At 45.8% G+C, this 12249-nt stretch overlaps 1 protein-coding gene across 2 annotated transcripts in view; it reads left to right on the forward strand.

Annotated features, from left to right (window-relative positions):
* The window catches only part of LOC142573124 (polypeptide N-acetylgalactosaminyltransferase 11-like), a 106908-nt gene that overhangs the window by 67784 nt on the left and 26875 nt on the right, over positions 1-12249 (forward strand). For both annotated transcript variants that reach the window (XM_075682648.1, XM_075682646.1), the window contains exon 11: positions 8354-8599. In XM_075682648.1, coding sequence (XP_075538763.1) covers positions 8354-8599 — 246 coding nt within the window. The remainder of the gene's footprint in view (positions 1-8353; positions 8600-12249) is intronic.

Below are 12249 nucleotides of genomic sequence, written 5' to 3' on the forward strand. Positions count from 1 at the left end.
GACATTTATCGGTGCTCGCAGCACCAAAAAGCATAGCCTTTTAGATTCGTCGCTGTTACTCAAACGAAAGCATCCTTGAGATATATGTTTGGGCACCACCTATACATATGGTGGAACTCGGCAGCATGCAGCCGGTGCAGCTATGAGAGTACCACAGAGACCAACATCGTAGGAGGTTGTGGGCATTTCACGAATGCATTTTAGAGCGCAGCTCTTGTTCTGGCGGTGAGCATCGGTGGCGCAAAGGCGCGTTTATAGTCTGACGTTTTTGGCGTGCGTCGCTTGCGGCCAGTCGCGCTATGCTGCTTGCGTTGTGCCAGCCAAAATGCTGTTCCCACTACACTTTGACGTGCACGCCATTGGTAGCTCTCTTGAGAGCGTGCACAAAACGATCTCCATCCCGCGCACCTCTCTGAATGGCTGTCTGCTACCTTTGGCGAAATGGCGTAGGCACCTTTTTTCTCTTCACCATGCATTGTGGGTTGATGCAGTCGGCGCGACGAATGGGCGGGTGGAGCAAGAGTCATCTTGACGTCGGGCCATGTTGGCAACGCCTGGTTTCATTGGCTGCACCATTGCGTCAAACTATGGACGTAGTTGTTCTTGGCAATGTGACATAGCGCTTGCATGCTCTCACTATGTCGAACTATATACGCACTTTAACTGACTGATTTTTTCTTGAACTTTCATTTGTTCGAATTTTGTATACAGTAAAAGCTTTTGCAAAGATTTGCAAAGCCTCCGAGATTAGCAACGGGCAAGAAGTCTCGGAGGTTCCATAGAACGGAGAGGTGGCAGCCGCCGCTGCCTCTGGCCGACCTTGCGCCGGTTAGATTTTTTCCGATTTTGCCTTCTCCCGCCGTTCTCTCCATTCCATAGGTGACGCAGCCTTGTGTGTAGGCAGTAGGTGCGTTTCTCTGGCCGTGTGCCAGACAAGCGTAGTTCGAATTATCTGTGGCAGAACCTTCTGGCATTCCAATTAACGGGCTTTTTTATACATAGACTTCTGTGGAGCTTGGCCGGACCAAATCGTACAATTCGAATTATCCATAAATTCGAATTATTGAAGTTTGAACTAATGAGCTTTCACTGTAATTCAAATATTTGTAGCAACGCTGCAGAATTTGAATTTACAAGCTTTTACTATGCATTATTTATTTCAGGGATTACTTGGCATGCGCACACACATGCACACATAGACAGAGTCTGTATTCAGTTCAGCCGCACCCTTCAACACGCCACCCTCCTCCTCCACCCTTGTCGTACCGCTACACACGGTTGCCTACTGTTTTGTGCCTGCAATTCTACGCTGTTTGGTGTCTGCCCGGTACCCTCACAGATCCTCCCTCCTTTTATCCTGTGAAGAGGGCTTCCAAGGCACATGATAAAGGCTCAGCTGGTCTGATATAGCAAGGCCTTTCTGTTTCTCTGTAGCCAGGTCTTTGAGTGTGTAGGCATTGTATCCAATGTGTGTAGTCACTCTTAATAGCCCTGTGCTTCGAGAGGCAAACTTGGCTGTGAATCCCATGGCGGCCTTACTCAGTGGGTGCATGTCCCGGAGCACCAAGTTGCCAACCTAGAAGATACTAGTTAGAGTGCGCTTTTTGTTGTAATGCCATGTTTCGTAAGTGTTGGGGAAGCCAGGTGACCTAATGTTCACTGACTGTGCACATAAGGCTACCATTGTTTCATATTTACTCTCTTCAGCTAGGTCCTGTATCCTCTTGGACTCTTTAGCATCATCAGGTAGCAGGCCATTCTCCAAGTATTGCAGACGCTACAGCAGCAGTGGCTCCTTGTGTCGTTCCAGCTGTAACTTAGCACTTTCGGTGAGGGGTGACACATCAGTCATGTTGACAAGGGCTGCCAGTTCAAAACGAATGGTTTTGTTGTGGCTCTTGCACTTCAATTGAAGACTAGTCCTCTGCCAAACAAGGCTGAGCAGGTTCAGCATCCCAGCAGATGCACCTGCTTAGTGCATCCGCTGGGATTTTGGCCCGACCTTTACGATGCCTTATGGTACACTTGAACACTTGTAATCTCGGCACCCTACATCGCACTCTGCACAATCCAAGCGAATGATGCATGGTCACAATGCACCTCAGATGATGTGCATTTATATATGACTGGAATTTATCGGCAGCCCACACCACAGCAAAGCATTCCCATTCTTGGACTGTATAGTTCTTTTCAGCAGTGCTGAGGGTTCTGTTTACAAATAACACAGGCCTGAGTTCATCTCTGACTTCCTTCAATAACACTGCTGCTATGCCAGTGCCACTGGCATCTGTTTCTATCACAAAGGGCCTCCTGCTCAGGTCAGGCAATACCGTTGCCACCTCTCCCGTCAGCATTAGCCTCAGAGACTCGAATGCTGTCTGTTGCTCGACGCACCAAACCTAATAGGCTCCTTTCTTGAGGAGAGCCGTCAGGGGTCTGGCCTTGTCAGAAAACGAGGGGTAAAATTTCTGTAATATCCTACCAAGCCCAGAAACATTTGGAGCTCTTTGGCCATTTTAGATGGAAACTCTGCAACCGCTCTCACCTTGTCTAGATCAGGTTGTCATTTGCCTGGAGAGATAACATGTCCAAGGAACTTTAATGCCTGTTCCCAGAATGCCTCTTTTCTGGGATTGATTGTCAGACCTGCAGAGCCAATTCTCCACTATACGTCATCTTTTGCTTTACCTCATCGATATGTTTTAGGTGGTCCTCAAAAGTCTGAATAAATGAGCGCATCATCAAGAAATGCCATGCAATAGTTGTGTTTTATGCCATCTAAAGCTTTGTCCATGAGAGACTGAAATGTTGCTGGCCAATCTGCTACCTCAACTGGCATTCGCTTAAATTGAAACACTTCTCTGTGATGCAGGAATGCAGCTTTTGGTACATCCTTGGGGGCAACCGGCACTTGAAAGAATCCCTGAGTAAGAATGAACCACTTGGTGTGACCGAGCTGAGTCTGTGCTCAGTCTGTGTGGGGAATGGGATTTACTGGCACACTTATGCTTGTATTTAAGGGTCTGTAGTCTATCGCAAGGTGATATCTTCCAGTTTTCTTCTTTACTAATACAGGTGCACTGTCCCAGGAACTGGAGTAGGGCTCAATGAGGTCTTGGTCCGGCAGATGTTGGCTGCACCCATCAAGGATTTCTCTCTTTTGACTGTCAACAGGGCGCATCTTGCACCTAACTGATGGGTGGCTGCCTGTGTCTATTTTATGAACCACCAGCAGGGGTGTAGCCAGGGGGGGGGGCGGCTTTTGGGGCTCCAGCCCCTCTCCCCCCCCCCCCCCCCCGAAAATTTTTTGGGCTGTCATGCACCCCCGACCAAACACCCCCGGCGCCAGGAATCATTCTGGATTTTGTCTAGAATGGGGGGGGGGGGGGAGGTCTTTTTCATGCTCGAAAAGACATTTCAGCGCGAACGTTGCAACTTCGGGCTCAATTTCATGGCAGCGGCCTGCACCAGGAGCCACATGATGCAAGGAGCCCCATCGAGCACAAAGTTTCAAGGGCGTTTTGAGCAGGCTTGTTGCGGTATCTCGCGGAGCCTGCGGAATCTACAGAGTGCATGGATTTAAATTCCGAAACTTTGTGGCTATAAAGTTCTCATAAGCATTTGGTGCAAAAGGTGCATTGACACTTCCAAAGTCGTGCTTTAGTTTCAATTCTGGAACTTTGTGGGTTTAATGTTGTTATAAACATTTAACACCAAATTCACGTTAACTTTTCTAAATTCGTACGTCGGACCATACAACGAGACAAGCGAAATTAACAGACTATCAGACAAGTTGACAAAGCATGCAGCAAGGACCGATGAGACTAAGCATTGTGGTAGTCCATTTGAGCCGCCAGGTCACAGAAAAGAATATCAACAATTTTTTCACCTGCACCAAAGCATCCATGTCAAGACACTAAAGCCAGCAAATCTAACTATGTTCTTATTTATTTTTCTACTTCGACTTTAAGTCACGAAGACACTTTGAGCCTCTTCAATTTTCTTCTTGCTACCCGTGGGCTGCCAGAGCCAGTCTGAGCGCATGCGTCTTTCTCGTGTTGCTCCGACCACCGCGTGGTGCACTTTGGTGTGTGTTCGTTTTTGTCTTGTTGAGTGGATTTTCGCCTGGCAGAGTTTTCGACGCTTTCTAGCTAGCAGACGGCTAAACAAACAATGGTCACTCACCGCCATCACTGCGGGGACTCGACCGATTGCAACGGGTTCGCTTGAGCGCAACCTCTCCGGGAAGTCTTGTCTCACCAGTGTAGGATACCGAGCACTATGAGTATGGTTCTCGGTGGATCAAGCGTCTCGCGTCTTCTTCAATATTCCTTCGGTAGCCATTAGGTGCCCAAAGTAGGCATTCGATTATGACCAACATGCTTTTCTTTCATTTCGGTGCCCCGCCCCATGAAAAAAAAAAAAAGAAAAGGTGTTGAGGCGCAGCGAATTGTTGCATGGTGAAAGTTCGATTTTGTTACTTCTTTATAGAAAGTAATGGCCTCGGGACGCTACAATTGCTGAAGACTCTTATATTATTGCGATAGCAGTTATGCGGACACACCAGACGCATTCCTACCGTCGCCGTCGCCCTCATGTTCTGTATAAAGTCCATGGGCAATACCATTGTGACCGTGTGCCACATGCTGCATGTGCGAATGAAAGAGGGGGGGGGGGGGCATGGGTGAGCTAACGATGAGGGCTCAGTCTTCTGTGCGCAAGGGAGAAAAGCGGGGGCAAAGCGGGCTGCCTTCTTTCGCGCGCAATACGTCAGTGGGATTGGAGGGAAGGGGGTGCGGTCCTTAGGATTCTGTGATCTGTGAATCTGTGATTGCCCAACATATTTATTTGCCTTGTCAGACGCATTATATACAGTGACTTTTTCGTAGACACATACATTTATTGGAGTCTTATACACATATTTAAATATTTTGTTCCAAGGTTTTGTATATACATGCAGTGAACTTTCTTTCCAGTGACACATTTTTGCTCTTTATCAAGCTACATCTTCGCATTTGTATATTCCATTGTATCTTTGCAATTCTAGTGTATGAGGCCGAGTCATATGAAAGTGAGCCACCCCACACTGCGCAATAATGGTTCGGTTTATTATCTGCGAGGCATGCGCGTAGCATACAGGTATCTCTCATTTAGAAAAGTGACACGCAAGTGTGAAGATAAATGTTCTTTAATGCTCTCATACACTGGGTTGAGCATGGTTGCGTGACATAAATGACACTGCAAAAGTTGAACAGCGTGTTGCCGTGCAGTTTTTGACACCTGAAGGTATTTACCAAAAAGAAATTAGTCACCGTATAGCTGCCGTGTACGTTGAACATTGCATTTCATTGTCCACTGTGAAGTGTTGGAGCAAACGGTTCAAAGAAGGACGTGAAGTTTTCAAAGACTATCCAAGACGAGGCCAAAGCCACCGTGCAATCATCCCCAACACAATTGCGAAGGTTGGTGAGCTGATTAGACAAGAATGGAAGATAAACATCGGTGAACTGGCAGAGCGTGTGAACATCAGTCACGGTTCTGTTCACAGCATAATTCATGAACATCTCGGTTATCTGCTGTTGTGTGCGCAATGGTTGGCCAAGATTTTGAACCACCACCAGAAGACGGAGAGATGCGGCACTGCCTTGACTCATCTGAACTGCTATCACAATGAGGGTGACGATTTCTTGTCGGCAGTTGTGACTGGGGACGAGTCAAGGTGCCACTATTACGAGGCTGAAACACGACGGCAATGCTTACAGTGGAAAGATTCGAATTCTCAACCCCTAAAGAAAGCAAAGGCTGTCATTTCCACAGGAAAGGTTTTGTTGACTTTCTTTTGGGTCGTCAGGGGCCACTCTGATTGAATTTGCTAAAGCATGCAAACTCCCCTGAAGGCGGTATTTTTATTTCATCCCTGTTTGCGCCATTCTTCCTTGAGAAGCTTTAGCTCAAGGGCTTCTGTCTAAACACATCAGAAAGGAGAAATCATTTTTCTCGGCTGCCACTGCACCAGATTTCATTAGATTTGTTGTATTTAATAGAAAAAGTTGAAATCTAGTGACTGTTGGTTACGAATTCTCAGTTCATGTCGCCACTTCTTAAAATTGGCAAAAATCGCAAATTCTCCAAAATCAAGGCTATCAAGTTTACAACTCTAACTCAGCAATGAGCACAATATTACAATTCTCTAAATGGCACCTAATAGTATATCTAAAGTGGAGAAAATTGATATGTTATGGCATGGCTCTCAACTAAACCACTAATATGTGAATGAAACTTTTGCAAAACCTTTGTAAACAATGTAACAAAATCATTTAGGATATACTAAATTGACATATTGAATTTGTCCCCTTTGGATGATCTAATGGATGCAATTGACAGAACTGCAATATCTGTTTTGGTGCAGAGCTACGAATTTGTAAAACTTTGTGCATCTATGCTTTTTCAAACATACCAATTTTTGGAAATTACTTTTAAACCATTCATGCCCCAAATTGTAATTCTGCTTTTAACAGTCACTAGAATTTAACTCTATCTCTCATATGTAACAAATTTAGTTAAAATCGGTCAAGGGCTTATCCCAAAAAGCTATTTTTGCATTTTACATGTATTTGTATAGGTGTCATCGGAGTTGGGCCCGAGCTAAAGCTTCCTTTTAACTTATCATGACTTCTTGTCCATAGAAAACCATGTACTTAAAACCTTAATGTAATGAAGTGTGTTTATACAAGACTTCAGTATGACAAAATTTCACTGCTGCTGCGGTGGAATGGCGTGAAAATAAATGGAAACATCTGCAGATGCAAATGGTCAGATGACTGAGTTACGTGCGACTGCTTGCAAGTACATCTCTCAAGTTGGGCGCTGCGTGACCAAGAGCAACTGCCGAAGTGGGGCAGCATCATGCTCTGTGGAAAGTCCAAGTGCGATGAGATGCTGTCGCGCCCCTCATGCTGTGTGCTTTGGAAATGAGCGAAAGCGTGGCAGGTTGAACCCAGAAGGACGGTGGCTTGATAAGCGCCGTTTTCCCGTGCGTGCAAGAGGAAAAGCGGGGTGGGGCGCGAGCTTGCGGTGATGCAATCAAGCGAGCGTGAGATTGGGGGGCAGGTTAGTGTGCGTCTCCTTTTCTGGCACAGCTGTGCATGGCTGTCAGCATGGCTGACCGTATATGCAGTCTGCGCCCCCTAGAAGTAATCGGCCGCATGTGTGAACAGGAGGTGCACCGAGATGCCTTGGCATCGTGCACTGTCTTCCTGAGTGTTTAGTACTGCAGGTTGCATAATTTAGAGTTTCAGAGGTCTTAAAGCGAGAGGCGGAGGAAGCATATCCTCCCCATTGCTGGTGCTTTTTATGACAGCGTCGTCTCACTGCGGGCAAGACTATCAACTGCGGGGTTGGAGTCGATGCGAAAACATGACTCGCTCCGTACTGCTAGTGTGAAGATATCGTCAACATGGCATGACTATTTTTAATCGCTGACTGTCGTATTCAACGAAGTGAATTTTTTTCTTGTTCAAATTTGCTTATTCCGGTTGCCCGACAATTCGGAAAATTTTGCAGCCCAGTCCACATAAAGAAAATCCATCGGTGACTGTACTTGCATAAAATGTCGACTTTCAATATAGAAAAATTTGAATATAACGAAGCAAATTGCCGGTTTTACTGACTTCATTATGTCAAGGTCAAACTGTATTAAAATCATGTTTAAACACTATTTCTTATATTGAAGTTAAAATTAGTGTGTTCCATGGACATTTTATAAGAAGATAACATGTTATATTGAGAATTTTATTATATGGAAGTTTGTTATATCATGTTTTAACTGCATCTCTAGTGACATGCGGTCTGTCATGTGGAGCAATGCTTGATCATTGTCTAGGCCAGCCCCCATGTCTACTGAGGCTTTGTTGCATCAGCCATCCCTGCAGTAAGCATTAACATGAAATAAGTCTACATGAAATTATTCATTTTGGCAACAAGAGCACGAACACGCCCAACCTAAACCAAGTTACTGGAGTTACTGGAATATCTTGATTTTGTACATATTCTGGCTCAGCACGCTCTTGGTAGAATTTAGGCCTTTGCTGTTTGAGAAATGCCATCTGAAAATGTAGCTTGAGCTAACAAATTCAATGGATTTTTTTTTTGCTTACTTATCTCACCCTCTTTCCCCATTCCCTCCTCTTCCCAGTTCGATCACCACAGCATCAAAGCTTCTCCTGCATCACAATGGAAGCTTTGCTAAAATAGAGGACGAGACAGAAGAGTTTTGTCATATGCAGCAACTTACAGTACGTGAGCACCAATGCCTCGCACGACAACTGTTTCCTTCTCCTTCTTTGTGTCGCAGACGTACTACCTTCAGACACGGAGGGATGCCCGCAACCAGTGGTACGGGGACGTGTCGGCACGAAAAAAACTGCGTAAACGGCTCAAGTGCCGCTCCTTTGACTGGTACATGCACAACGTCTACCCGGAGCTGAGGCCGCCCAGCCCCGACGACCTGGCACCCCCCAAGAAGCGCAAGAAGTTCCCTCCACCCAGGAACCTTGACCTGCTGCGCCGGAAGACGCCCACCGTTGTTGGCCGCTTTCAGGTGACTGCCTCTCCCCGCCATCCTAACGTGACATAGCCTTGACATGGTCGTTCAACTATGTTGTCTATATATCACGGTAACTATATGTAGAGGTGCCAGTGTGGTTATACAGTCCAGGCCCGTTACAACAAATCTGCATAGAACATTTTTTCAGATATAACAGGCTATTCTTTTCACTTAGTTTCGTCTGCCTACATTATCATTGCAACCAATTCCGCTTTTAACGTAACTGGCTATAACAGACTGTGGGCTACACAAGACAGATGTCTGGGCATATTTTGGCTAGATGGTGTAAACATAATGCACTTTGATGCTGCAGTGACGCATGCTTCTGGCAGTGCACTGCACACAACTATTTCCGAGTGCTTGCGGAATTTGCGAAAACACACTTTTTCATACGGAACGAATGCGCTAGTGGCAAGCTTCCCGTAACGAAGTGCTGCCCTGCCAGCAGATAGTATTCATACTGACTGCACAAGCGAACCACAGCTGCCCACTGCTGTCTGCTCTGGCCCGAGCAAGCTCCAAGGCCACGGAGTTCCTATACTGACTCTGTAGGAAAAGCTGGGCAAAAAAGAGTGGCAACTGCAAGGATGCCACCATGTGGCTACTTCTGGTTTTTGTAATGCTAAAATTAATAAATATATAATGCAAAAACAAGAATTTGCATGTAGCACGTACATATGGACAAGGTGTAAAGTTTATTCTTTATTTTTGAGAAATATCTTTGGCTATTTGTCAAATTTCGATTAAAATGTATGGTGCATGAAAGGATGCGTTTGCAGGTGCCTAAACTAGATGGTGCCACTGTACTGAGGAAGGCTCGGAATCGCATTGATAGTGCGTCTCGTCTGAATGCCACCTCATTGTGTGAGTAGTAACGTGGCGACGCCCTCACGGTTACCGATCTTAATGTGTGGGTGCTATGGTGAGTTTTGCCTCTAGAGTTGGATTTATTAACTCTATGGCATAAGGCTCCGCTAGGCCTAGCCAGCTTCAAAAACAACTGCAGATGATCACAAAATACACTGTTTTGAGGACTCTTTATTTTTCATCACATCAATTCACAAAAAAGAGAAGATATGCTGCTATTTGTGGTGTATGCACTGCATGGCACATGTGATGTGGTCAAGTCGTCTCGCATGCAGAGCAGCGGTGTCCAGACGTGGGCTCCGAGTTGAACTTGCCTCATGCCGCAGCTCTCATTTGTGCAACAAATTGGACAGTAGTCGTCACTTGTCGCCAATGATAAAATTAGGATGTCGGTTTATACAAGTGGCCTCTGTTTTTTGTGACGAACAAAGTGTAGCCGATTGTTTATAATGGACGACGGCAACGTGCTATGGCCGTGTGGCTGGCATGGCTGAGCTGACTGGCTGGTTTCCCGCCATTGTGCTGGCCATTAATCTGTGTGGGTGTGTATATGCTGCAGTATGGCGAAACTGCCATCTGTCAGCAACCAGCATCCGCCTTACGGTGGACAGGAAGACGCCGTACCACGTGGTTGGACGACTATCACGTAAACCCGTTTGTCTGTGGTCATTTATATTAATTTTGATGTTTTTATTGCTTTTGCAATCGCTTACAGATTAGACAGTGGTACAGTGCAGTCCACTAATAACAATATAAAAAAAAGAAAAAGAAAAATTATATTGTTGTAACTGATCATCTCTACTATATCTGGACTGCTGTAAAAGAAAGGCTGCTGAAAGTACCTTGGTAGCTACAAACACAAATTTGCTACTTGCGCTATCGAATAGACGTTCCAGAAATTAGGCAGCAAAAAATAAAATTTTATTTATACCTCTAAACAGTGTCTAACATTAAGTGCACCGAGATAGTCAGCAATCTGCACTTGCTCTCATGGCAGTTTCAGGTTCACAACCTCAGTGTGCATCGCGTCCAGCAGCTGTGCGAACACTGGCGGTAATCCTTTAGCATGTACGAAACCCATGAGCGTGTATCAGTGACAGCGCACATTGCGTAAACATCGGGGCAGGTGTCAAAGACAGGCCATTTTCAATCTCATTGTCACTGCCACTGCTGTCGTTACGGCAGCTAGCGACGCATGGAATTTTGACCTCTTGTTCAGATTTTCCTGAAGAGAGGTGCATGAGAATGAGAGATTTTGTTTGAAATAACCGTTGCATGGTTTCTGGAGTTCAAATTCGTAACGTCTTTGGCGCTGTAGTGCACACTTTAATATATAGCACAATTTAAATATAGCACACAGGATGCTGTATTTAAAGGGGCTCTCCTTTGTTCTAACTCTTGTTTTATTCAAATAAATCTCCTGTTCCCTTGGAGTTCAAATAAATGAGATGCTACTGTAGAATACTCCATTGTACTAAAGCATGACCAACAAAATTTCCTATTTATTATATCCAATGATTCAATGAGATGCTACTGTAGAATACTCCATTGTACTAAAGCATGACCAACAAAATTTCCTATTTATTATATCCAATGATTCGTTATATCCATATTCATTATATTGAGGTTTGACTGTAGTTGCCAAGGGAAGAAGGGAAACACAGTCCAGGACAGCAGCTGATTAGATGGTGCCAAGGTTAGGACATTTGCAGGCATAGTATTGTCGCGAAGAGAGTGTACCGCGGCCCTCTTTGCTGTCTTTCGGGGAATTTTGTGGGGTCCTTGACGCGGGGCAAACCATTGTACACAAATGACCTCGACGGCGCCGCGGACAGTGCTGCCGCGCGGCCGCCGCCCCTGACGTCACACCTACACATGTCGCGTCGTCTTCCCACGCTCGGCTGTCAAAAGCTGATCAGTTATGGTCAGAGTGCTTTTGTGTAAGGAGTGTTGATGCGACCATTTCTTGACCCCTTGAACTCTGCCGCTTATTGGATGATGTCGGCTTGCCTGATTGGTCGGAGTAACGAAGTAGCCCATTGGTGGAGAAAAGTGTCTCTTGGATGCTGGGGAAACTTATTTAAGGAATAGTTTGGGGTAGTTTAAGAGTGAGCAAGTAGACAGCAGCAGACGGCGCATCTTCACCAGGGGAGACCAGGCCGGTCAGGCAGGCCGACGACGACGGGTATGACATCGTTTTGCTTGTAGATATTTTGTACAGTTTAAACTTACGGCAGATGCCAAGAGAATAAATCTAGTTGTTCAAATGCTACTCTCGTCGTCGTACCTGCGGATTTGGACTTTCCCCTGCCAGAGCTCATCCCCATTCTTCTTCCGTCTCCCTGGTGAGTTGATGCGTCTGATATCTCACGGCTGCGTCACTTCGCTACAAAGTGGTGGAGTGTGCTGGGTACCGAAGTCCACGCTCTAATATCATCGGTCGTGGCAACAAACCCGAAGAACCTAGCTCTAACAGCTCGACCATGACCGAACCCCCTACTGTCCTCGCTACCATGTCCATCCCTCAAGCGGAACCTTTCATCGGACCGCCAGTCTTTAGAGGCACGCCCGAAGAGTCAACATCCGAGTGGCTGCTTTGCTACGAATACGTAACCTCCCTCAACAACTGGGATGAAGGGACGAAAGTAAAATTTTTATATTTGGCATTAGAGGGCAACGCAAAAAAGTGGCACACCACGCAAATTTTAACGGGTGCCCCTAATACATGGAAAGAGTGGACGACGCTCTTAAAAACGTCTTTCACAAGTCGCCACTCA

This window comes from Dermacentor variabilis, chromosome 2, assembly GCF_050947875.1.
Source record: "Dermacentor variabilis isolate Ectoservices chromosome 2, ASM5094787v1, whole genome shotgun sequence".
NCBI classification, from domain to species: domain Eukaryota; kingdom Metazoa; phylum Arthropoda; class Arachnida; order Ixodida; family Ixodidae; genus Dermacentor; species Dermacentor variabilis.